General features: G+C 37.8%; 1 protein-coding gene across 1 annotated transcript in view; it reads right to left on the minus strand.

Annotated features, from left to right (window-relative positions):
- Window positions 1-263: 263 nt before the first annotated feature.
- Window positions 264-27,989, minus strand: part of RGS22 (regulator of G protein signaling 22) — a 58,352-nt gene continuing 30,626 nt past the window's right edge. Inside the window, 12 exon segments of the mRNA XM_041412547.1 lie at window positions 264-337; window positions 904-1,006; window positions 2,718-2,969; window positions 6,384-6,533; window positions 8,042-8,221; window positions 11,136-11,297; window positions 13,297-13,359; window positions 15,185-15,343; window positions 15,960-16,122; window positions 19,165-19,313; window positions 19,791-19,883; window positions 24,442-24,636. Coding sequence (XP_041268481.1) covers window positions 264-337; window positions 904-1,006; window positions 2,718-2,969; window positions 6,384-6,533; window positions 8,042-8,221; window positions 11,136-11,297; window positions 13,297-13,359; window positions 15,185-15,343; window positions 15,960-16,122; window positions 19,165-19,313; window positions 19,791-19,883; window positions 24,442-24,636 — 1,743 coding nt within the window.

Below are 27,989 nucleotides of genomic sequence, written 5' to 3' on the forward strand. Positions count from 1 at the left end.
TAGATAACCTAATTTCAGAGACTGCCATTTTTGCAACAAAATTCCATCTGGTCAACATTAGATCCGCTAACCATGGCTGACGTGAAAAATAAGCTTGTTTTCATATGGAGGCTGTACAGCTTCAGTTAAACATGATTTGGAGCAGGATAACTTGCTACTAATGAGCATCAGCACTGGCAGCAGGAAACCTAGTTTTTAAGAATTCACATTTCAAAGCACACTTGTTGTCAGTCTGCTACTCACCTCCTGCTTCTTGGGAAGATTCAGAATTTATGCTTTGCAGGAATGGTGGCTTTTACAAAACTTTCAGGCTTCAGGGAGGACATAGACAAGGAACCTGCATATGGAAAAAAAAATTATGTGAAACTGAAGGAACTGAATATTACATAGTGCTATTGTTAGCCCTACAACTAAATGGATATTTTTAATAAATAAACAAACAGGTCATAATATCCTTGACAAAGACCTACAAGGATATTCACAGCTGAAACAAGGATGAAGCAATGCCTCCCACATCCTCCCAAAACATACTGACAGACTGTGAGAAAGAGGTTTCAGTATCTGCTTGAATGTAAGCTGATGAAACACAAGAAGCCAGGGAGGTGAAATGTGTATGTGATTGCCATGTCACTGCAGAATGAAGAAATGGCTTTATTCCTCTCTGCAGCAGGACCTGTGCTGTAAAGGCAATGCAAAGATTCCCTGCAACTTTTACTTTTTCATTTCTTAGAAAATATACCACTCATGAGTGCAGCCCGGAGAGCAACTCCCCTACAGACAGCAAAAGAGAGGAAGAGGTTTCTGTGCACAACTCAGAAGAAGAGCAAGTGAAGTCCTTGTATTGCAAGAATTTCACCAGAGCTCTAAGCTTGTCCTGCTAAACTACAGAGCTTGGTTAATAACCTGCAGGGAGTGATGATGAGGTTTTCTGCAGATCTTCTTGCCTTTTGATGAGTATTCTTTCGTGCTCCAAGGCTTCTATGTACTTGGAATAGGACCAGGAAGCCTGCAAGAACCATCAAAAACCATCAGCCTCAGGTCACATCACTGTAGTTTCTGATTCATTTCAACAGTAAGATAAAAAACTTGTTTATGTTATATTCCTATTACTGGATAATTACAAATATTAAGATTTTTTTTCATTACAATATTGGAATAATGGGAGAAAGAGTGTTGCTATAAATAAGTAAATCTCAAAACACCATGATTTAAGCAAGTTTGACAGATACAATGTTTATATTTATTCTCCATCCCTGGTCTGAGTGTTATTCTCTCTCCTTTCTTCTTCAAAAACAAAGCAGCAAATCTTTACCCTCCCAAAGTATCATTTGTGCTATCAAGGACTTCATTTTATCTCTGTGCTATACCCTTAGTTCTCCCCTTGGACATTGATTGCTCTGTTTGACATAAACCCAAACCAGCAACTGATTTGAGGGGTGGAGAGGAAATACATGTAAGAGAAGCTGTTTCTAGCTTATGTCCTTTCACTGAATATCTCGTTAGCCTCACAGCTCCTTCTGCCTGCCCTCTCCAGCAGAATGCTGCTACCACTAGAGGCAGATCAACTGGAGATGTCATCCTTTCCTTTTCTAAGGATAAAATATTGCTTTTAAAGAAAACAAGTTCAGATTGCATGTAAATAATAGGTTGCTCTTCCAAAACAGGATGAGAACTGCACTTTTATTTGGCCTGGTTTTTATCTGACGGCGTGAGAAGTTTGGAGCAAATTTGTCATATCATGATTCAGTAAGAACTTCTATCACCTTCCTATTGTAGGTGATAGAAGCTTGCAGAAGGAAGGAGAAACTGCCCTTTAAAATATTATTGTTTATTCCACCTCTTCTTGAGGGCTTAAATGTATGCCAGGGGTGTACTGGCTCGTTCAACTCACTTTTTTTTTTTAATAGGTAGGAGCAAAAGTAAAAAGGTCCACTTAAGGGTAAGAGTGTAAGCTTATCTATGCAACTCACACTGTGATTTCAGATTTTGGGGGTGTTTCATAGTACCTTTTTCTATATTCTGCTCTTCACTACCATAATGCCATTGGAAGAGCTCTATGGAATACAAGCAGTGGCTAAAGTGGGATTTACTCCCAATTCACATGACACATCTGTGCTTATGTGGTTGCACAGGTTCCCCGTTATGTTCTGGCAATGCCAGCTCAGCCATGAATGATCCCTTGATATGCCCAATGTAGCATGTCTGTTTTCCCCATTTCCCAGTAGAATAACTGTTACCTTTTCACTACTGATTTGCATCATCAGAGTTGTTATGGAAGAAGTCTTGAAGTGGTATGTGCTGTCAGATTTTCAAATACCTAGATTTTCTAAAGGAGTTCAGCTTCAGTTTTTGACATATGACCAGAACAGGACACTAGCCTAAACCAAATTCTTTCAAGATAATAATTTCACAAATAACTAAAAGTTTCTTATTCCAGAACTGCACTACCTTTTATTCAATTTATCTTTAAATATAGATTCTTTTTTAATCCATATACCATGAGACCTTAACATTCTGTTAGCTGTTAATACTACTCAGAACTTACATATTTTAAAAAAAATAATAAAGAAAAAAAATCACAAAGCTAATTGTAAAGGAATGAACAGTTATTGAGGAACCATCTGACAGCAGTATTCAAAACCAAACTCTCCCTTCCCCATTTCCCAAGATCATTTTATCTCTCTTGAATGACATCTGTAAAAACATGTATTATTTACCTTCCTGCCCTGTCCTTCTGTAGGTGCTAAGGGTGTTGATGATCTTCTCTTCACATCAAGCTCATCTAGCAAAACAGTCTTTGGCAGTTGAGTCAAGGGCTTAAGTTGAGTCAAGGGCTCAGGCTGAGTCAAGGATTTGCGTTGAGTCAAGGACTTGGGTTGAGTCAAGGAATTGGGTTGAGTCAAGGAATTGGGTTGAGTCAAGGACTTGAGTTGAGCCAAATTAATGAGTTTTTTCTCCGCTTCTTTACCCTGCAAAAAACCTCATCATTAGATGTGAACAATAGTTACAGAGATAAAGAGCAAAGTCTGAGGAACTAAAAATTGTCATTGGAAATGAGATAGTGTCATTTGCAGTAACGTTTTGTAATGCTTAGTTTCATAATTCATCATGCTGAGCATATTTTGAAGTAGCAGCTGCTTTTTTAAAGCATTTCTTTGTTCTAGTTCTTATTTCCTGTCCTCTATACTTCTGCAGACCATCTTTCTTTCAGATTCAATACCTGCTCCAAAATATATCTAGGTGACAGGGCAGATCTGCAACAGAACATATTTTAAGGACAGAGAGGACATTGCAAGCCTCTAATTTGGCCTCAGGTATAAATGTAGAATGGAGGATTTGTCATGATTAATTCCAGCTTGGTCCAGTAGCTGTGTATGAGCTACAGTATACGAGTTAGGAAAACAGGCAATGTACAATCTACAGTGAAGAACAAGGCATTGTAACCCTTGGCAAACTGCTCTGGTGATTAACTGTTTGTCATTTTCATGTTGCTTTGTTTCACCTTTGCACATTCTGTCTGATGATCCCAAAACTCTTCATAAACATCAATTGATGTTCATATTAGACATCACAAAGAGCTCTCTCCAAGAGCTGAGTAATATAAACCTCCTGTGTTCCAAGTGAGAAAGAAAGGGGAAAAAGGGGGATCAAATTCACTTAGTAAGTCCCTGAAAGATCTGGAAAAGGATCACTCTGTCTCATCTCCTTGCTCCCAAAGTGCCTTTTCCTTCCTCATAATTCCCACTGTCCTATGAACCCATCAAGTGTAAGAGTGACTTTTGGGTACAGAACTGCCCAGGCAGTGTGAGGCTGACCTTCTCTGCAGCAACAGGCTCACTGACTTCTGTGGCACACTCAGTTGGTGGAATGGGGATGCCAATGCAAACAGAGGTATTGTGAATACCACTGCACTGCAGTTTATGTTTGCTGGCTCTCTCAATGAGAATGGTGAATTAAGCAAGGTCTTGAAAAATTACTTCTCATAATATATTAAGCAATGTTATAGTGGATTTAGATCCCATGTCATTACACCACTTACTAACAAATAAGCTTATTGCTAAGAAACATAGCAGAAACACAGAAAAGGAAAAGAATATTGGTGGCTTTCTTTGCTAAGGACATAGAAAGAGTATGTACAAATCTACAACATAAGGTAAAGCTAAAAATTTAAAGCTATTTTGTGCACTTGAAAGCAAAAAAATCCAAAATCTATTTTGGAGATAAAATGCAATCATGTATACAACAAAATACTGGCATCAAGGCAGTCTGAAAAAATCACTTATATATTTGAAAGTATGTGGCATGTGCATCCAGCAGCTAACAAAGGAAAAAAGTCCATTGCCAGGATGCCTTTGGTAGAATTTGCCCCTTAAATAACAAATAGGCACACAAAAACATATTGAGATAGTCAAACAATACCAAGTTATGCATCATTGCTCGCTGAAAAGCTCCTTATCTGCCCATTTTTTCCACTATACTACATGAAAGTCAAACTGTTAGCTGTTCAGTTCTAAAACTGAGGTGAGCACAGGTAGATTCAGTGCCCCATGGACATGTGTAAAGGAAGAAGAAAGCAAATTCCTCCCCTAGGACTATGACTGCTCTGTTTGACACAAACCCAAACCAGCAACTGATTTGTGGGGTGGAGAGGAGATATATATAAAAAAAAGCTGTTTCTAACCCTTGCCAGAGCTTTGCTCTTATTCAATGAGCCTCGTGGGGCAGAGGAGCATAGTCCTTATTTTCATTGCCAAGAAATCATCACCTTCCACAAGCCAACAAGTGAACCTGCTGTTGCTCATGTTAGATGAAACTTATCAGTATCCTTCAGGGATACTGCATCACTTGAATTATGTTGTCACCGAGAGGACAGAAAGCTCAGGGAAGAGAAAAGGAAATGGCAAATTCTTTAAACAATAACAGAAAGGGGAAAGGATTTTTAAAATATTGGAAAAAATTATGTGTTGCACTCATTCTTTTAAGAGCTTTTAAAAGGTAACTGGTTTACTGAATTTTTTTTTTTTTGTGAGAAGAAGAATAGCCTACAAACTGTTTACTAAGCAGTATTCTCTGCCTGTCACTTTCTAAAATTTCTTACTCTATTTGCCTGCTTAGAAGCGCGATTTGCCGTTCCCATTTGTTCTCCATAAATGCTAGGCTTTTGCCCTCCTGCCTAAGATTTGCCCTCTCCTTGCTCTTGATCAGAAATCTCATAGACAGGCAACAAACAGATGGAAAATAAGTCTGTGAAAACACAGAAATTTATTACTTTGAAATATTGCATTCTTGCACTATAAGTATTGCCAATGGCCTTGGCAGACGTATGTAGACAGAGGCATTGCGCTTTGGAGAAAGCAAGATGAGTTCTTGGATTTCAGACTTCCTTGACATTGCTGTGTGGCCTTGAGTGATGCTTCACTGGTCCTCAGCTTTCACGTGCATAAAGAAGAATAACAATGTATATATGTTCTTATGGGCCTATGTCTCTATGTGTCCAGATACCTGTGTGGTTCATATCACCTGGAACATCTCCACACATCTACATGGTATTTAGAATACGTCAAGGTCTCTGTAATGCTACTTATTATAGTTTGCAAGTCCAGTAATTTCTCTGCCCTTAAAAGAATGTTCTCTCCTCAAAGCTTGCCAAACAATTGTATTTAACAAAAAATAAACTTTTTCAAAGCCTATAATCAATAGAAAAAGAAGTCCATTATATTTTAATTTTAAAAATCCAAGAAAAACAATTTTATAAACAAGCATTCCATTGTAGAGGTCACAGTTTTGTTAATGCACTGGAACTGTCTGGAAACTTGCTGTGAACAGTCTAACAATTTCACTTTCAAAGCTGAGAAATATTCAAGAAAAGGCAAAGATTATACAAATTAATTACCACATAATTTTTTTTTTAACAATGTGCAAGATTTTCAAATGGTCCTTCTGGAAAATAGATATGAAATCAGTTTTGGTTTGGATTTGGTTTGATTTCAGTTGTGGTCCAGAACATAAATTCTAATATAAGCTAATACATCATAAAAGTGCAAACAGGTCTGCAGTAGTCCACAGTACACATGGGCTGTACACAAATTCATTGTTCATAATTCAGCCTTCTTTTTTCCTCTTCTTTGGGCACAAAAGGTGACTAAAATACATTTTTTCCTCTGGTTAATGAAAGGAATATTCCATTGACTCACCTGCTTCAACTCAAACATATGTATATGTATTGGCAGAATTGGGAAGTAATCACCTTAGGACTGGGTTGCATGTAAAGCTTGAAATCTAACAAGAATAGGTAGCTTTGAATCAGGCTAAGAAAGGGATATTTTATTTGATGTATCTTTGCTCATGTTATTCAGTTCATCAGTGGTCACCTGAAACTTTACGAGCCTTACCTTTGCTGTTATCCCTTCCATCTTTTGCATCTCTTTTCCCTTTTTTTTCTCCAAGGAAACTAGAATTTTGTCACTCTCTGGATTGCTTTGAAACTTACAAAATTCTGGCCAAAATTTAAACAGAAGAGCAAAAATACTCATCTGCGCAGGAAGAAAATAAAGTCAATCTTGATCATATTAAGGAAACAGTTGACTGTAAAATAAAATGCAGAATGAGATAACTATTTTTTTTGAACACACAGCCTTGTTCCTCCCACGTACTCTGTCCTGACATTTCAGCCCAGCTTTGCTCGGCACATGCTTTTCATCAGTGTGTTTATTACTGGTGAGAAATCTTCCTAAAACACAGTTAAAAGGCACTTTCTTTTTTTATATTTCCTTAAACAATTGTTTGCATTAATGAAAACATCCATCACTTCTTACAAGTATTCTTGATAGAATATACACCAGTAGAATTGCTTTTGCACCACTGTTCTGCTCAAGTATTTAAAATATTCAGTTCATTAGGGAGAGGGGTTTTTTTCCCCTCCTTAAAAGAAAGGAAATACTTTTTTTGCCTCTGGAAAGGCTCTTAAACCACATTACAGATCTATGAGCAAATCTTGGATAATTTTTAAATGATATAATCTCTCACAGGGTCGTTTTTGAACCAGAATAAGAAAAACAATTTTAGAAAAGCAAACAGAGGGGCTCAGTGAATTCTGTTGCTGCACGTACTAAGGCTCACATTTTTCAATTTATTTAGATGTTTAATTTGCATTGAGAAACTTGGCTTCAAAGGAGCCAAGCATGCTCACTGCTTCTGGCTCAAGAGGCTTGAAAGTGACATGTGAGCCACTGTCAGGTTCCAGTCACAGCTTTTTGGCCTAGTTCTTCCTTTGGTTTTGTGCCACATTTCTGGAGTTCACTGGGTTTTACACAGGATGAAATGAGACTTCTCTTTCTCTTAGGACCTATATGAACCCTCTTCTCTGACAAATCATTCATCTCTTGTCGTCCAAACACTTTATGGACTCACAGTTGATGTCTAAAGGTGTCAGTGGCAATTTAATAGGAAAAGAAGAGCAACTAGTTTTCTTGGACTTAGAAGATAAGACAAGGCAGTATCAAGGGATAAGAAAATAGTAAGTCTGTAGTAAAGGTTCCAAAATTGCTATTCAACCTGATTTATAGAAAGATCAGAGAGAAAATTTTCTACAGCCATTTAATACACACTTTCTGTAATAAAGGAAGGAAAGATATCCAGCAAGTCAGGCTGTCTTTGTGCTTGACTCACATCTGCATTTTTCATGAAACTTGAAAACCACAGAACTTTCTAACTACAGATTACTTCTGTGACATTAACCAAGTGGTAAAGAACAAGCAATTAAAAACATAGACAGTATTCATTTCTACTGCCAGAATTCATAACACAGACCTGGATAACACCTTTCCAAGATCAGCTAGCTGTCAGAGACTTTCTTTATTGAGCAGGATAAATCTGAAGACTCTCTTCCATCTCCACCTTACAGTCATTGAAATATATGACAACAGCTTTCTCCTTCAAGCCCAGGCCTGTGTGTGGAGTCCTAACTGCCACATAGGCAATGAAGACTGTTCTTAAAATCAGGCACTCAGTCTCTAGCCAGACCTATCACTTGGCTTCTTACCTGTGCCTCTCTAAAAATGTAAGGTCCTAGTTCTTTCCTGTGCTCCACAATCTTCTTTGCTTGTTCAGGCGGGATGTCAATCTGCAAAGCTGGGGGTATGGCAGAATTAATAAAGCAGTCAATAATAGCTGTGATCTTTTTCTGAACTAGGGCATCAGAACAATGAGAATGGCACAAGTCCTGAAAGATAAAAAAATACCACTTTCAGACAATGGAGAGATACACAGGCAAGAGCTTTTACAGGGCACCAGTCATCAAAGATCAATAGTCAAACAAAAATAATTATACAATAAATTCCTTCAGTATGCTGGGCAAAATTCTTTTGGTAAATGTGCATGGTCAAAGCCATACTTCAGACATGCATGAGGCTTCTGGTTTGCAAATGCAGATACATAGTAGTCACTGCTTTTAGGTGATAATCTCTGCCTGCACGTTTGGATGGAACAGCATAGATTTTAAATGCTTTATTGGCAAATAGGAGACATTTCTGCAAAGATAAACACATCTACAAGTGTGAAATGCACTGATTTTCAGAATGAACCTGCCATGACTTGCATAGCCATGGTAACTAAAAGATAAAGAAATCCTTTAAGTGCTCCAACAAAAGAGGGGAAATGTTTAGAGGGTATAAGATATTCTAAGTAGGAGTGTTGTCACAAGAGGGGACAATGTCAGCTACCAGTACAATCTTCCATTTATTGAGATCTTCTACTTCACCATTCATTAAGATTTTCTAGTTTCCCAAAACCTCAGGGTTTGAAATAACTCTGTACACCATAGAATACAAAACAAACCTGAACTTACAGGAGTGAGATATCAGAGGAGCACTGGGGTTTTCTACTTTTTTAATGTGATCCTAATTTTCTTGTGAAACCTGTTATTACTGTGTTTTGACACCGTGACGATGCCACCATTGGACTTTGACATGAAGGAAAAATAATTCAAAGAGTGTCCTTCCAACACTTTGAAACATGAACTTTCCCTTTATCCATATATTTCAATAAATTTATATGACATTAGAAGACTATTACGTATATCTTAGAGACACAATGAGCACTCAAGAGTTTTCAGGAAGAGAGCTCCTTAAATGAAGAATCTGAATTTAGTTTTGGTATGGAAGGCTACATATTTACTTTGCAAAGAAATTAAAACCATGACTTTTAACCAGAAATGTGGTATGTGAAAAAGTTGGCTTGCTTTGTTATGAATATTTTTAGTTTTGGGAAGGAAAAAAAAAAAGAATGATAACAACTATAATAAAGAAAGTAAGGCAATGCAAAAACATATTCAATATATCCTTAGAATATCTATTATGGCTTTCTTTGCTCATCTAGCACAGAAGGCAGAGAGCTGTAGTAAGAGGGAAGACAAACAAGCCATATGACATGAAGAGAGATGAGACTGACCATAGATAACCAGATGGAAATGATCCACAGAGTTATGTTTCTTCATATTTGTTTTAAAAAAAATCTTGGTTTTGGATTGTCCCAAGATGTGCCTCCAGCCTGATGGCTTATGGGAGCAATGCAGTCATTGACAGCTGAAGGGAGTTCTGCCTAAACTGATGGCATGATAGGGCTCAGACAATACAAGTATGCACTGTGCAAAGTGCTGCCCACGCCTTTGGCAATATTCCTGCAGTTCAGCCTGACCCACAACACTCCTCCTATCCAGCCCTTTGCTTCTACAAAGAGCATCAACTACAACCATGACATTGCATGCATGGAGAAATCTGGTCAGATTCTACTTTTTCTGGTTAACAAGACAAATAAAATTAACATAAATGCAGGAAAGGGGGTGGAACAAAAAACAATGAAGGCTTTCTTCAGAGAGCAGTTCTACAAAGAAAAGAATTAGGACCACGCTCCACATTAATTTGCAGAAAGTTTCCATGTCCTCCATAATGTAGCAATGAAGAGTCGCAAGAATCAACACAACTTCAAATACCTAGAAAAGGATTTATGTCATGGAACACCAGGTGCCTTCAAACTGGAGTTTTAATCTAAGCTAGTCAGTGTAACCATGAGAGAGACAGCATCACCCCCAGAGAGCACTTCAGCCAGTGATCCCTTGCCTGGGGATCAGAACCTTTGTGGGGAAGAGAGATCGTCCCCTGGAAACAGGAGCTTCACCTTCTAAAGCAGACACCAAATTCAAATTCATAAAATTAAACAGTGAAAGTACACCCACATGCTGCAGCAGATCTCCAAGTGCTACTGCAACAGCAACTGTGTTTACAGCCCAATTTTTGAGCACGTTAGCTAATCCCATGCTCCCTGCCTGCCACGTGCACATAGGCTATGTTCAGGAGCCCAGGAGAGGTTCTGCACTCTGGTAGTACTTTTGCCTCAGGAATATCCCAGAGGCAAAAGGAATGAGGAATACATAAAGATCTGTGGTGACCCTGCATTCAGTCCAGGATACTCCTAGGAGGCTGCAGTGTGATTTAAAGCTTCGCTCCAGAGGTTTTCTGTTGCATTTCAACCCACACAAACAATTTCACAAAACTACATATATTTGGGAGAGATGTAATCCCTGCTGACCTTTCCCTCACATTTCACTTTGGTCCCAAGCTCAGCTCAAGTCAAATTTGATTCTACAAAGTGCAAGGGAGCTGCAGTCTGCATTGTACATATAGGGTTTTTTTGTGGATACCACCTTTATATCTGTAGATTTGATTGAATTTTAAAGTAAAGTTATCTCTCATTTTTGAGAAATTACCAAATTCAGATAGTAGCTATAAGGACAGAATGAATATATTAATGCTTGCATATTTCTACTGCTCAACAGATGTATACCAAACTCTGGGCATTAGCAAGACAGCAGTGTTCCTTCAGAGACTACTGTCTCTGAATGCTATGGTTTGAAGACGCATAAAGAAATACAGGTATAATGCATTTGAGTCAAGAATAGCTACCCTTAAGAAGTGAGGATTTTCACTGATGAAAATAACAGTTTAAATAATGAAAGAAGCTTTACTATGAACAACAGAATGCCTACAGATATTTTTGTTAAAATTCTCCTAATATGCAAGAATGGATGCATTTGCTTACAAACTGAATGCTATTCCCTTTGCTCTGTTTTATCACCCTACCTTATACTTTTGCACCTCTTGCCAAAAGAGCACTCCGTTCCCCAGGAGATCTCCCTTCAGTGTCACAAAGCGTTGAAACAGATTTGCTGTCACTGGATCCAACAGCGCCTTGCGGAAAGCAATTATTTCACTAGATGAAGAAATGCTCTCATTGTCCACATGCTGTCAAAAGAAGAAATAGATGCACCAAATAAACTTTGTTTCAAAAAGCAATAACAAATGCATTAGTTAGTGTAAACTGTCTGATTCTTATCTTTGCACTGACCCTAACTTTCAGTAGTTTATGAGTTTATGACATGGATACAATAAAATGTGGCAAGGTTTCATTTCTTCCTCTCCTTTTTTTTTTTTTTCCAGTTTGGTTTGGGGAACATTTTTTGGAAGATGTGATGGAGAGGAAATGACTGACAATGATTTAGACCATATGACTGCAATACTACAAAGTATAGAAACAGCTCTTGTTATTGATTATGGTAATGGGCTACTTTTCCAGAGAACAGTTTGAGTTTTATGCAAACAAACAACAAAGGAAAAGGAACACACAAACCACATAGCTTAAAGTTGTAAAATGCTTCTGACAGGGATCTCACCAACAAAATGAGTTTTGAAATGTGTTGCTATGATCACCCACAGAAGCCAGAGAGTTTGCTCTCCATGAAATAAAGCTACCAACAGTAAAATAGAATTTAAAGTCATTGAGACATTTTGGAAATCCTCATGCTGCCAAGCACAGAACAGTAGGCAGCCAGGAAAGGGTGGGGAAAGAAAGATGGCTTATGCAGGGACAGTTTGTTTGAACTGAAGTTCATGCTGGCCTGCCTTCCTGAACAAACAGTTCTCGTGCTGAACACCAAGCCAAACAACCCCTTTTTGTTATCAGATGGATGAATGAAAACCATCTTCTAAAAGTGGTTTAAAACTCTTGAAGTCCTGGAGGGGTGGAGTGCTGTTGAATGGTGAGCATCGGTCAGAAACATTTTTAGTTGTTGCCAACAGTCCTGGAAATCTAACCTGATCCTAAGCTGAAAGGGTTTCTGCAATTTATGTTAAAAACAGGGGTTATGCTCAGTGTCCTGCCACAGAGCCTGCTAGGGGTGACGGCCCACCCTGGCAAGGAGGGTGGTGGCTGTCCAGAGGGTCCTTTGGTGAAAATGAAGTCAGCTCAATTTAGGCAGTAGGGTTGGATCTTCTCAGCCCTTCTCCAACTCTCCTAACATGTCTATTCCTGTGACCAGAATTTAGGGAACTTTTAAGAAAAATTATTTCTAGGGCATATTCATGAAGGGAAGAACAAAATATTGCTTCCATCCCTATACCAGTATATAAACACAGCTTATTTTATGGGTCAACAACCTTGAAGCAGAACATGGAGAATAACCATCTTCCTGACAAACAGACAAAGGGAAAACTCAGTTAACAGAACCCACATGCACTCTGGATCCCTTTTGTGCTGATGATTTGCATGGATAATTGGTGACCGGGTCCCTAGTTTGATTTCAACAGACAATAAAAGTTCAACTGAACAAATGTACACAACTTGTATGTTGGCAATCACAAAAAGTTCACTGCTCTTCAAGAGGAAAAAAACTGGCAAACATCTGATGAAATCTATTATTACAAAGGTTTAAAAAGTTTAAATTTGATATTATCTCAGTGCTGTGAGATTAAAATACAATTCTAAATGAAACAGATATTGTGAGATATGATTAAACCTGCCCACTCTGCTGCATACTTCACATTCCCTTTTGTGTCTGCACGTAATCCACTTGCAATAATAAATAAACTACCAGATGCTGGAATGAACAGCTTGTCCAAATAAGTCCACTGCATGCAAAATACAGATAAATGTGAATTAAAGGTACAATATTAGTTTAAGGAGTGTTAATAGTGCTCCAAAGCCCAGGACAAGAGACCTTTCTTTTCAAGTATGACCTCTCCATACAGAAAGGGAGAGAAATTTACCATGAACATCCAGCAGGGAACTAAATTCATGAGTAATGCGAGTAATCAGCCCACTGTAACCAGGACAGTCATGATTGCTTTTTAGAGCATTACATTTGGGCCTCACACTGTCAACACGGAAATTGTGAAGAATGTGCAAGGTCCAAATGAAAAAGACTGTGAAACTGCAGACACAAGAGACATAGTAAATTTCTCTTGCCTTCCATATCCTGGTTGTCTTTTACTGGTCTTTGTGTGAAAGATCTTCAGTTATGTCCCTTATCTATAGCTGAACAAAAGATTTCTGTTCTATTTTTTAAATTTTTTTTTTTTTTTTTGGTTAGCCTTTTAATGATTAAGACCCCAGTGGTAGAATAGTTTGTATGTCTTCTTATGGATTTTATGTCTGAAACTTATTGTGGACCCGCACAGAATGCCATCCCTTCTTCAACTATAAATGAGCACCTGCTCATTAAGACAGGAGAATTAGAGAAGACAAGAGAAAATAACAGTCAAACTGTGCACTCCACTGGTGGTGGAGTTTACTTCACCCATAATGTTCTAAGGGACCACTTATGTGAGGAATAAATTTTGGGGTTGATTTTTTTAGTATGAAATGTTTTTAGTTCCTTTGTACAGCTGTATCATAACTACAGACTTGAACCTGCAACTTCTTTGTAGTTGAATTACACCTCAGACAAAGGGCAGGTTTCCTGAACAAGGACTACATAGCATGCCCACACTGTTTTGTCACTGTGAAATATGAAGCCAGTGGAGAATGTCATCTGGTTTCACTTCTTCTAAAATACTTTCTTCAAAGAATCTTTTCATCCTCTGAATTCTCAATAAGAAAGAGAAAAAAGCAATTGGACATAAATGGACTTAGGAAAAGACTAAAAGCTCATTAGAACTATGTATTTCCTGTAAACTGTTTATTTGAGTTGAATACAGCATTTTCTAAACTACTTGGGCTAATCTCCCTGCCAACACAGTGCAGCAGGTGCAAAAAGAGGCATGAGTTAGCTTCCAGACCTGGAAGCAGCTTAGCCTTATTGGTCTTCTGCCAGGGCTTGTAAAGGAGGCAGAGTTCAGCTAAAAAAAGGCAGAGGGTTAGGATTTTTTAAAATTTAATTCACATAATCATGGTTAAAATTATAGTTTCTCTTATTAAAACCTATACTTTTCAGATTGCTTAATGTTCTGAATCAATGGAAAATATTCCGTTTATATGCACGTCTGACAACCCTTCTGACTACCTTCATGATGTTATAAAGATGATAGAAAACAAGTTTTATGAATGAATGCAGTTGCATATGGGTCTGCTTTGTTGAACTTTGAAGTTCCCTTCTGCTATGACATTCACATGTCAGAGCTGTTGTGGAAGTGCAAAACACCAAGTCTTTGCCTCTGCCATCAGCAGGATGATCCCCTTACATGGATCACAGCCACAGAGGCACTCATAAAAGGCAGATGTTAGCTCTGCCCATTCCTCAGTCCTTCTAATGAACCAGCAGGAGTGAAAGGCTCCTCACTCCCAGCTTTTTGGCAATTTTCTGAAGTAACCAATTGGAGCAAGGCTTGTAGCAGTTAACCTCCCCACTCAGAAGAATTCCCAAGTCCTGAAGTCAATTCTACAGGCACTGCAGCTCCAGATGGGAGAATGTGGACAGCATAAGAGAAAGAATTACAGCATGGGAAGCTCACTCATTTGCTTGTGGTCCGGTCCCCTTGGGAAAATCCTTTACACAAAGCAGTATTTCTTCAGTGTGCAACTGTATGGCTAAGGCAAAATGGCATAGGGAGAGTGTAGCAATGCAGCAAAAATTAGGTCACTCTCCTGGGAGGTTGGATGGCAGCAGAGCTAACACCAGCTCCTTCAGATTTGGGATCTAACAATAAAACTGTCAGCTAAACTAAGCCTTCAGATTAACTGCCTTCACACTTACTAAAATATATGTTTCAACCTGTACATGCTACAGCATCTCTTTCAATGTAAACTGAAAGTAAATTGTGGGCTGCTTTTCCTCTGAACCCTTCTATCCCAATGGTAAATAATGAGCCAAACGAAAAAACAATGCCTGTATGTGTTGCTGTTGTTAAAAAATTACCTTTGCTTCTTCCTCTGCCCCATGGTGTTCATCTGCCAGGAACAATGGCAGCCATTGTTTTTCTAATCTCTTCTGGACACATTGCTGAACTTCTAGCAGAACCGCTGCCGAAAGCTGATCATGAAGGCTTTGTCTCCTTCCTCCACCTGAATGCATTAGCTAAGCAATCCAAATACAATAACACATGACATAAACGTTTGTGTATACCAAAAGTCCTTTATCTCTCTACATCCTTGATTTAGCAAAGCATGAGCTTAACTGTAAGCAAAGCACTTAATGCATGCTTACCCAAGGCTCACATGTACTTTTCATAAAAGGGAACAGATTACATTTGTCCCTACCTATAATAGGATACAGACTCTGGTGAATAATACTCCAGCTTGACCAAGTAAATTGCCTAAGTATCAAGATATATCAGAGCACCACAGCTCAGACTTGCTGTCTGTGGCTTTACTGACATACTAAAATAGAAAGCTGGAACAAGTCACTGTGCCTGAAAGTCATTTTTACACTTTTTCTGAGCTGTCTTGTGCATGCTGTGGCTGTGGCCTCAGACCACAGTTCAAGAGAGATGTTGTGTAAGAGGTAGGGAGGAAAAGCCTGAACAGGAAGGAAGGGACCTATACAATCATAATAGAACCATATTTCTGGCCAAAAATCTAGGTAAGATTTGAGGAGATAGCTTGGGGAAAAGCTGGAGCAGACCCTCTTGTGGATTTTTATCTCAGTCACAGTCACAGTGATTGTTCTTTATGAATGGCTCTGTAGCTGCTACCTCTTCTTGTTGTTCTCTGGTAGCTGGGCTGTTGGGTCCAAAGAAGTACTCGTTGTTTAAGTACTTGGTTTTAATGTCTTTAGATTTTTCATCACTTTTTTCTTTATCCTTGTGGAACATCTTTCTGAACTCTTCAATATCTAGCCAGCACATGAGATCCATGCTACAAACAAATTTAAACAGAATGTTGTTTCAATATTGATTTAATTTCATCAATATTCTAGGGAGTTATTAGTTTAACCACAACCATACCATACCAAAGTATTCAAGACCTAAATACCAGGTCAGATTGGGTTGAAATTTTATGTCATTTTTGCTCTGCTAGTACCATCTGCTGAGACCATGGCACTTGCTGAATAGGCAGAGCAAACTTACATCTTAGAGATGTCACTTAGGGTGCCACCTGGGGGTACCCTGAAAGGAGTAACCTCCTCAATCTGCCACTGCTAAATCCAGCAGGGACTGTGGAGCAGAACTGTAGTGCAGAGCTCACAGAGAGAATGAAGAGTGAAACAGATGAGAATTTGAATCAGTACTGAGGCTGCGAGCCCCTGAGAGATGAGTTGACGCCTCCTGCTCTGCCTCCTTGTTATATTGCCTGAGAAAGGAGCAGGGATGACAGCTGGGAACATCCACCTAAGAAATCACCCCCTTCCTGCCCCGTGTGAAGTGCTAGGGTTTTAGGTTTTTTTTTTTTAGGGTTTTAGGGGGTTTTTCAGTCTGCAGCTGAGCAGATAAAAACAATTAATGTCAAAATTCGTTTTTAGGGCTTTCTGTGGGCTGCTTTATCATAAATTACAATTCTACTACTTATTTCATTAGTCATAGTCAGCGGCAAATCATTTCAATGATGCAATTCTCAATCTATATATTGTTCATAATATTTGAGTGTACAATATAAATTAAAGTTTGTTCTCATAGAATCATATAACGGTTTTGTTCTCTAAACCAGACAATAGAATAAATGACATATCTACAATTTCAGTTTAATTTATTTGACTGTATTCTGACAGTATCTTATTAGCTGAAGTTATATGAACATTTTAGTGAGTACATTCACTGTATCTGCAGCAGGAAATATGAAACATTGAATTCAGACAAATCTGTTACAGTTTTCCATTTGGTTAATAACTGGCTTTTTGAAAACATTAATCTATGAGTAAAACATTCAAAAGCATCTGACTGATTTAAGAACAGATGTTCTCCTTTCAAAAGTCTTTTGAGACCCTTACAGAACCCTAAGTTCTATTAAGACTGAAATTCTTTCATTTGCTAGTTCATCACAACATGACTAAGTTCACCCAAATGCAAGTGATCCAAATTACTGTGGTTTATGGTGCAACTCCTTGGCATCTACCTATGACAACTGACCAAATATGTGCATCTTTTTTTAAAGTAAAATATATATTCTTCAAGTGTGTTAGATAAACTGTTTAGTGGTGGCTTATCCTGGCATACTGGATCAGGAGCACATCCATAGTCAATTATGTTGGCGAGACTAACAAGTCACTAACCCGAAGTACCATAAATTGTCCTGCAATTGTGTGAATATATCCTATATATTTAACCAAGTATTAATTAATGGAGCTTTGCTTAGTTTCTTACCAGAATTTGTGCACAGGGACTCAGCAGCCTGTGCTTCCTGAAACTTGGATCACTTACATTTGGACATTATAAGAACCATAAGTTTTGATGAAAAGGCAAATGACGTGTTCGTTGTTTTTTTCTGAAATTTTCCAGACTGCATTAGTTCTAGGATCCCTTCAGCTTATAGTACCATTAAGCACCTTTATTGTAGCGTGCCAGCTGGATTCCAGAGTAACTAGTCTGGACCCAGACCTAAAACATTTTTGTGAGACTTTTTCAAATGTTTTTCTTCATTATGAAGGTTTATTAAAAAAATAAAGCTCCATAAATTAAACATTTCTCTGCCTGGCTCTACCACTTAAGATGGGACCTCTCTGATTAACAAAGCAGAAAAAACCAGACACAAGTCAGCATACCTGTCCATGACCTGTTATCTGCTGATTCCTACCATTTCCCCAGTTAGAGAGGAATTCAGGACTAGTGGTCTCTGAACTGCAATGTGTGAAGAGGGTGTGCAAGACCATTTGTTGAGGGGCAGCAAGAAAATATTAAAACTTTAGTAGCACATGTATATAATGTATAAAAAATTATTCATATGTATATATACATATACACACATACACAATAGGTTTCCATACTCAAAAAGTTTTTACTGATGAGATGCATGAGTAAGAAGTTTGGAGACCACTGCTCTAGACAACTAACTCAGAAGTCACCTGACTATAGGCAGCTAGACCATAAGAATTTCCATCTGACTCATTATCTGCAGTCCTTTTGTAGTCAGTAATCTTAGGAATGATCCATCCAAACTGGTTTTAGATTTTACCTTCAGAATTAGGAATATTGTGTCCAGAAGTGTGTATTTTTCTCTCTCTGACTACAAAGAGAACCTATGTGATGACAAGCAGTAGTGATGACATTGAGTCTTGGCCAGAGGAGTTTTGTGCCAGATGCCCCTTTCAGGGCAGTTTTGAAAAAGCTAACCAATATCCAATGTGAAGCTATAGCAGTGCTTGACTAGAAGCAACAGCCAATATGCAAAGCATCAACTCATGGCAAGCCTGATTAAAGGAAGGAAGTGACAATTTAAAGACAAAAGAAAAAGGGTCAGCTTCTGTTCAGATCTTACTTCTAAAACAAACAAGCTCACCTTTTCAAAGACCCTGCCTAAGATTGTATCTGCTACAAGCTAGTACTTAAATCTGTTCAGCAGACACAAAACTGTGGTTGCTGTCACACTGTGACAATCACATGCCTGTTTTCTATTTGTACATTTTTATAATAACCAGCTTTAATTTTTAAAATGTACTAAATTGAATCTGTACTAAAAAAGAGAAAATTTTACTCATTATAGGCTATTTGTTCTACTCAGGGGTTTGCCACTAATCAAAGCAGAAACTGAAAGCAGAACTATAAATACAAATATGTTTTGACAGGAGAATTTTTACCGCAAGCATCTTAATTCAGTTGTCTGAACAATGTGTCTGTGTGTTTCATAAATATGCAAAAACATTTTTTTAAATAATAAAATCCATCAACATTTAGATAGCCAAGATCATTAGCAAATATTTCTTCAGAACTTAGAAACCAGTAAAATAATAATAATGAAGAAACATACCTAGCAGAATGCTTATTAAGAAAAGCCTGGAACTGTTCTAACTTCTCTTTGTCATGGATCAGGTCAGACAGATTAGGACCTGCCAATTCTTTGGGAGCTTGATGCAAGTGCTGATCTTCTTTGAGAGCCCCCGTGTCAGCAACAGTGCTCTGAGAGGAGAAATTATTTTGCTTGCATAAGTGCTTTTTTCACCTCTGCATTTTGCTCAGTCTAATAATCCTTGTATTAGATAACCTGTCTCTGTAAAATAGCCTTCTAATCACTAAGAAAATAAATTAAGGCTCCAGCTCCTAGTAAGATTTACTTTTATGTTTGCTTTAAATATATTAGTGTCTGCAGGTTCCATAATCAAATAATCCAATATATACCTGTAATTCACTTGAAATGGAGGCATTTACTCAAAACACATTCCACAGGCTTTAGGTCTGATGTTGATGGAACTGACAGAAGACCTGTGTATCTAATTAACACAATGGCTGTCAATCAGTCCCCAAAATGAATGGTAGAAATCAGACTATTTGCTTCTCCAAACTAGCATCTGGTCAGCTTTTCATTGCTGATACTCAAAGTGTGAACCCTCTCTGACAGAGAAAGGGTTTGTTTTTGTTAGTAGGTACTTGTCTTACCTCATCCTTCCTGGAACTACTCACTTGATGCAAAGCCTGGAGCTCTCTAAAGTACACGGAGTCCAGCTGTTGAGTTTCTTCCACCAACTCCACCTAATAAAAATAATATCTTGTATCACCCCTACAGTACACATTATAGAAAGATGGAGAACTACATGGGCATTTTGCCAGTGACAGTGGAAAGAAAAGAATACATTTGTCAGCAATGAGACTGATGCTTAGAAGAGAGAAGAAGTCACATTCTTGTGACAAACAATTCTATCAATAGCTCTGGTAGAACACACTTTTCCCATCTGTGTAGGATCAGACGCAGATTTCTACAGACTACTACTAAATAACCTAACTATAACTTTAAGCAAATTGATTCAAAAAATTGCTAAATTCTAACGTACATAATATATCATGTATGTTGTGCATATATTATATTGTGCACAGTGGGTCAGACATACCTGATTGCCTATATCAGCAAATTGTAGGTCAAACTGCCAGTGAGAAGCAGAAAAACAGTTCTTAAAACTAGGACTCACAATGGGAAATGTCAAGAAGATGGAGTGCCACAGATTTGGAGAAACAGAAATTTAAGATGAGAAAGATGTTAAAGTATCTAAACAATAAAGATGAAAGCTTTCTGACTTTCAGTGTTGCCCTCTTTCTTAAATTATTAACTGTGTGTGATTTGAATTAATGAAGCTGGCATTTTTAACTTAATTAGAAGCTGTATGTAACTAGAACAGTTCTTAATTTATGTACAAACAGTCAGTAACTGTGAAAGAGATATTTGGTGACCCTCCTGGTTGACTAAACCATTTTAATGCAGATTTTAGGATATTTAGCAAAATCAAGCCAATGCCTTACACTGATCTGCATGCCCATTACAAAGATTAGAGAGCTGTGATTGTCTTGTACAAGTGTTTATATGCCAGAGAGAGATGAGAATGTTTAGAATAATATTCATGATACTTTCATCTAAATGTGAATACCACACTAATCACTGTGTTATCTGAATGTATGCAGGCTCAATGTAACTTTATTCCATTGTTATAAAGTGCTTTGAGCTATTCTTTCCCTTAAAAGAAAATACAGTTTAAAATTAAATAGTAAAAGAATTCAGAACATTTTTCATAAAGTTTTAAGAGAAAGCAGATAGAGGCAGAATGAGAGTCAACAGTAAAAAGAAACTCTCCTGATTTCATGTTTCATTTAAAGAAAAAAACGTAGATACGTATATTGAACATGTCCCAAATGAACAATTTTGGACTCACCTAATTCTTGATAAAATATCTTGTTTCGTTATGGGCCAAATATGTCCTGATATACAGTAGAACAAAGGGGAAGAGTCGAGCCAGGGACTGAATAAAATACAAAGCAGACGTTGTCTTTGTGCTTGGGAAGGAGTGTGCCTAACTATCAGTCTGCACCTAGTACAGAGACTCTAGTGCCTCCTAGAACAGGTCATTTAATGTCTGTGTATTGTAACTCTTCACAAACGCTTGTATTGTGCAGTCAAAAGGATTTTGTTGTTTTTTCATGCTCAGATTAAGATCTTTGTGTTATTAGAGCACTGAGAAGTCTGCACGTAACCTCACTTGCAAAGTAACTCATCCTGCAAACAGAAAGGGCAATAGATTGTCCTGAGGTTAACTCAAGGAGATATAAACTGACACACATGTCAATGGAAAGGAAAAGTGTATCTCTTCAAGTCTTACTTTTCACTAGAAGCAGTGAAAACAGAGAGCTCTAAAGCAGACTCCTTTTTATGCAAAAACGATGTATGAGAGCCCTCGGCTGTGCTGATGATTTGACTCAGCGAGGACCAGCAATAGACTCTAGACAACCCTTACAGATAGTACACACAGAAAATACCCAACTACAAAAGACTAAAACTAGTCTGATAGAAATTACATAAAATTTCAGATTCATGAAAAGTATCAGTCAATTCCAAGGTGCACTGTAGGTCATAAAGAATTATAGCTGAAATAGCTCAGAAAAAATAATTTATCTGAAAGGTTAGAAAAGACGTTGAAAAGCAAAGAAAATATTTTACAGATGTGTTTGGATTACTATATTTCATTTCACTAAGTTTCTCAAAGTTTCAAAATTTCTAAAGGATATTATGTTATCACAGGATGAGAGGGAAAGTCCCCTTGTGAATTAAGTAGAAGGTAGAAAATCAAAACCAAAGAAATAAATAACTTTCATTATGGGGTGGGGTTCCTATTGGAGTCTCACAGGGACCTGCACTGAGGCTGTTTTTTAAACATTCAGAAACTATCTGGAAAAGGAGGTGAGTGAGGAGACAACAAAGTTTGCAAAATTATTCCACAGAGCAAAAAATTAAATTGACTGTGAAAAACTGCAGGATAGCAGGACACTTTAGCATCTGCGTGATAAAAGGCCAGCTGAATTCTACGATAATAAACATTAAGTCATTCCAGTGAGCTCCACATTAGGGCTTTCCATTAGTAGTTATTACTTGGGAAGGAAATCTTGGAATCATTGCAGATGGCTATTAGCTTACATTTTGCACGTCCACTCAAAGTTCACCAGGAGTCAAAAAGCAATTAGAATGATAGGGCCAATTAGGAACAGACAAAGAGCACAACAGAAAACATGGTTCTGCCACTGGATAATCCTTAGTGCATCCAGACTTTGAGTATTGCTTGCATCTCATCAAAAGAATATAAAATAACACGTACAGATGGGGCAAGAAGTGCAACAAAGGTATGAAACACCTTTTGTAGCAGGAGAGGTCAAAGTGTCTAGGATTCTTGAGTTTCAAGGAGATCTAATTGAACTGGGATATAACAGAAACTTGTAAAAGCATAACAGCATTGAAAATAGGACAAGATAATGATTGTTCACTTGTTCCTTCTGATATACAAAACTAGGGCACCAGGTGAAATTATCAGGGAGGCGTTTGCAAACAAATCAAGACACACATTTTTTTCTCCTATTACATTACTAAACCATGAAACTCACTTCTACAGTGAGGCTGAAGATACATCACTCAAGATGCATTTTACAGAAACCCATGGAGCAAAAAAATCTCTTCAAAGACTATTGAAATCAAGAATATGGATAAGACTTCTGTTTCATAAACTATCTTGGTTGCAAAGTGCTGAAAGTGCTTTTCTGTTCTTAAATGTTTAATACTGGCTAGAAGATCATTCTCAGCTTTGATTTTAGGTATCAATTAATCTAGTTGTTCTTACACTCATGCATGATATAGAACCAAAAATAGACTGCACTACAAAATTTCTGAAAAAGGAGACTTCAAAATATTTTGCAGGGGGCAATGTGGGAATGTTATTACAAGCTGACACAAGTATCATCAATAAGTGATGATATTTCCTATAAATTGGAGATGCTTCATCTAACCTCATTGTGAAGAAAAACAGGAACAAGAACCAACTTCCTGCCCTCTCTCTCCTGATTTTCCACTGTACGTTTCTCCTTCTATATCCAAGAGAGAGATGCTACAGAATTGAAATTAGAATCATAGAGCATCCTGAGTTAAAAGGGCCCTACAAGAATCATTGAGTCAACTCCTGATCCTGCACAGCACCATCCCCAAGTCACACCATGTGCCCAAAAGCATTGTCCAAGCACTTCCTGAATTTTGTCAGGCTTGGTGCTTGGCCTGGGGAGCCTGGTCCAGTGCCCAACCATCCTCTGGGTGAAGGAACTTTTCCTAATATTCAACTTAAACCTCCCCTGACACAACTTGGGGCCATTCCCTTGGGTCCTGTCACTGGGCACCGCAGAGAAGAGACTGGTGCCTTAGACCACCTCACTCTCTTCCTCTCCAGGCCAAAAAAGTGACCTCAGGCCTTGTAGGCTTCCCCCCAAGGCCCTTCACCACCTTCATAGCCCTCCTCTGGACTCTTTCCAATAGCTTTGTATCTTTCTCGTATTGTGGCACCCAGAAGGAGTTTGACCTACAGCGAGCAACTTGCAGGTAAGTTTACAAAGAGCAGAGAGCCACAGCACCCACCACTGTCATCACCATTTTTGTTATTTGTCAGAGGCACAGTCAGGATTGCAGCCATCTCCTCTGACCTCTATGAGCATGCTCAGTTCAAGCTTTCAGAACATTTTGGGATTAGAACTGAGCACTCCTCTGAGCCACTTTTTCAGCGCAACAATCTAAAAAGTGTTTGGGGCAAATACAGGTGAACCACCATGTCACATTTCCTCTATGCTAAGCAGTAGCTGCACTTAAATTCTAATCACCAGAAATGCCTACTGTCACTGCACTGACACTCTAAAAAACCACCTTCCTATGTGCTTATCATTAAAAATACAGAGTGTTTGTGGGCAATCCATCATAAAAAATCACTTCTGATCAATGGTACAATTGCAGAAACATGAAACTTCCTGAGTGCAAAGATAAATTTTACCATAGCAAGATGTGTTTCTCCCCAATTCACAGGCCAAGGAGTCTATGAAGCCCACACCTTCCTTTCTGCTAAGAAGTCTGCTCTCCACAAGAAGCTCGGCCTATTTCCACATATCAGGATAGAAAGGAGTAAGTAAAACATCTTGTAATACTTCTCCCTTCTGGAGTATAAATACAACAGGGTTCATATGAATGATCTTGTGATTTTCTTCCCTGAAATAAGAATTTTTCATGGTGCCATCCAGATATTACCTTTCTATAAGTGTATTTGTCTTCTTTCACCATCTTCATCCATGGTTCCAGCAAAACAGTAAGGATATGTTCTTCTGCGAGGTCAAAAAGGTCCTCAAAAGCTGGGTCAATTTTGTGATAAATCATATTTTTCTTATTCTGATGAAGTCCAGTGTCCATACTGGCAGATGGAGCAATGTAAGTTGCATAAAGGAACTACAATAAAACAGAAGAAAATTCTATCTTAGCCATCATACATTTCAATGGTCACAGATCCCTGAAGGAGAGAATTAATGCATATTTGTCCCCCACTGCCCTGCTGTATGTTCAGAACCAGTCTTAGTTCAAAATTCAGTTATTGACACAATGGATCCCCCTGCCATTTTCACTATTCTTCATTGAAATGGTTAATGCAATTTTCACTTGGATATATTTGGCTGATACTTAGATTCACATAACCAATTATTACAGCAACTGCACTCCCCATGAAGTCACACTGTCGTTTTGCAGAGTATGTGTTGGGCCAATTAGTGAAGACATCTTACTTCTTCTAAGAGATGTAATTTGTAAAATTGAAGTTAAAATTAATGAAAAAATGATACAACTTCATTCTGTGTGGAGGTTTTCTTTGATAGTTTTTTGACAATGGTGAGACTCTTATTAGCGTACTGGATCCATGCAGGAGATACCACTGCATAGCTAAGGTCTCAGCCCTTACCAAAACAAGGATCACAACATGCCTCTTATCTGAAGCACATAATTTGCCATTCAACATGTACAAGGAGCAAAAAACTGAACCTGGAGGGTATTTCCTTCTCCCTAATAGCTCATCCTTGAAGCACAGAGTAATTTTTTAAATTATTTTTTATACAGTCCCCTATGTAAAACACTTGTTTTCTAAATGTTTTGTTAAAGATGCTATGAAAATGAACATAGAAAACTCAGAGTAAAACACTTTTTCCCCAGGAATATCTTGGAAAAATATATTCCATAATAGCTTTCTAAAACTTCATGATTCTGACTTCAGCTAGGAACTCAAGTAAAAAAGGATGCTGCCAAAACATATTTCATATCCTCATAAATATTTTCTCTTCTTCATTTTGTGAAAGTCTAACTATATTTCAAACATACAGTCAGGGACCAGATTAGCAGCCCAAATCAAAATTTTTCTCTAGGACGGCATTGACAAGTCCATTTTCACTATTTATTATCACACAGGTTTGACAATGAAGAATTCAGGATTCTCATAATTCTCATTTTCCTTATGTTGCTAAAATCCAGCTGTAACTAGCAGATGTACAAAGCAACAGAAGAGAAGAAAATAGTATGTTTACTCCGTGTTCAAGCAGTAATAAAACACTGGTATGCTTAGATTTCAAGCACAAGGGGAGAATGTTTGAGTACATTAAATAACTATGTTTCTGTTTGTTTTAAATTAAATGTTGATTTATTAGACTCTCTCTTTCAAACAGCAACAGTAATAGAGTATATCCCCATTATTTTAGACCTCTACAATTTGAAACAAACGCTTTAGATTCTCCTGGTGTTAGGTCATCTGAGGAATATAGGGCTGTGATGGCTGACATCCATCCTTCAGTCAGAATCTTGCATACACAATAAATACAGATTACTGTATTTATTGTGTATGCAGATTCTACACTCTTTCCATATTTCTACATTTTTAATGCAAACAAAAATAGGTTGTACCTACTGTGCCTATTGTTATCTGTGCAATAATGATATGCAGGTGTAAGAGAAAGGTGTAAGAGAAATAGAAAATCCATAGGAAGAGTCTTACCTGAAAGCTAGACTGCATTTATCCTAAATTAAACTCTTCTCAGTAAATCCCTAAGTACATTTAAATTTAACAGCTTTATTTCGATTTACAGTCATTTCAAAGGTTGAAAATTATTTTGAAGAGCCCTAACACTAGGAAAGTTTCAGTTAGGTCATGTTAAGTCTGATCCAAAACATTTAATTTATAAAATTAGCCAAATTAGAAGGGCCAAGTCCAATGATATCAAGATGTGGTATCTTTTAAAATAGCATTTTTAAAAAGGGGTTAACCATTTCAGTTGTCATTAGGACTACATTACTCCACCTGTTACAATTTACCACACAAGGGATCTGTAAATTAGTAAAAAGCTTCAAAAAGATGTCCTCAATATTTTAGCACAAATTAACCTGGTTCCTTAAGTGAGTGATCATTTGAGCATAGTTTTAAGACTAAAATAAAAACAAACACACCGCAAGTTCTTGGATGGAATTCCCCTCCCCTATGATTTTGTTAACTTGAGTATATTTGCTACTCTTCTTCAGGGATGGCAAAAAATATCAGCCTACCAAGCCACAAATTGTCCAGACTAAGAAGTGTTGACCAAAAGCTATTGACAATCTGCTCACACCAGCACTGTTGTAATATATTGCCACATTAGGGACTATCTTTGTAGGCTGCTCTACCTGCAGAGCTGTCCCCAGTTCTTTATAATTTCACATGCAAAACCAGAACATAGTAAGGACAGATATTTCTCTCCAGAACCAATAATTAGGGCTGGCAATACACACGAAGCAAAAATTTAGAGGTGGTTAAGCTAGCTAGAGGAATGCACTTCTCCAAACTCAAAGAACCAGATTCTCAGTGGTGTAATAATCATGGCCTCTTCCTTTGAAGGATGCACATTTACAGTGTCAGAGGATTTGGCATCTTTTTACTTAAATTCTCGTAAAAATCCATTGCAATGGTATTTCACCAGGTAAGTGAATACATGCAGATAGGAGAGAAATGGGTAGTAGCTTTCATCCCTGTGTCCCTTGCATCAGAGTTGAGGTGCATCTGTAGATCTGCACAGATTTGGTTGCAAGGACTGCAGGAAAAACAACTAAGAGTTCTAGACACATCAAAAAAGAGGAAAAGTGTATGTTCACAGCCTTCAACACTGACCAATGCAGTTTGAAAGACACATTTTATAAAAAGTAATAATCATAGCCTCTTTTTATTCCCGTGTCATGGAATTCCTGAGGTTTTCTAATTCTCAGTGGAATATTGAAACTGTTATATTGGTCAATCTCCTAAGGGATGAACAGGAAAAAATATATTAAATTAACTTATAGGTTAACAAATTCATACAAAAAATCTGAAATATAGGACATCAAGTGCATATCAAACTTTGTTGATTCATTGTTTTGTTCCTATTGAAAAACACAAGATTTTTTTCTACCTGCCAGCTATAAATTCTCCTGTAAATGTAAATATGTGGTGGATTGAACCCAAAACCTTATCTGGAAATTTGGTCAGTTTGCATATTGGAACTACTTACAATTGCACAAACCTGATTACACAAAATGCTTAGAAAATTCAAATTAAGACTTTGGCCCCATTTCATGACTTTCCAAATCAGGGATTGTACAGGCCTTGGGTCTGGTGTGAATTCATCCCCAGATGAGAAGGCTTTGATAAGCAATTTCAGAATGACTGGAGTGGAGCAAGAAATGTGAGAAAGATTTAAGTCCAAGTGCTTTGTACTGCTGCCCAAAGGAATGGACATTGCTCTGATCTAAATGAGCGCCTC

The sequence above is a fragment of the Onychostruthus taczanowskii genome, unplaced genomic scaffold (assembly GCF_017590055.1).
Source record: "Onychostruthus taczanowskii isolate IOZ18803 unplaced genomic scaffold, ASM1759005v1 scaffold4, whole genome shotgun sequence".
Taxonomy (NCBI): Eukaryota; Metazoa; Chordata; class Aves; order Passeriformes; family Passeridae; genus Onychostruthus; species Onychostruthus taczanowskii.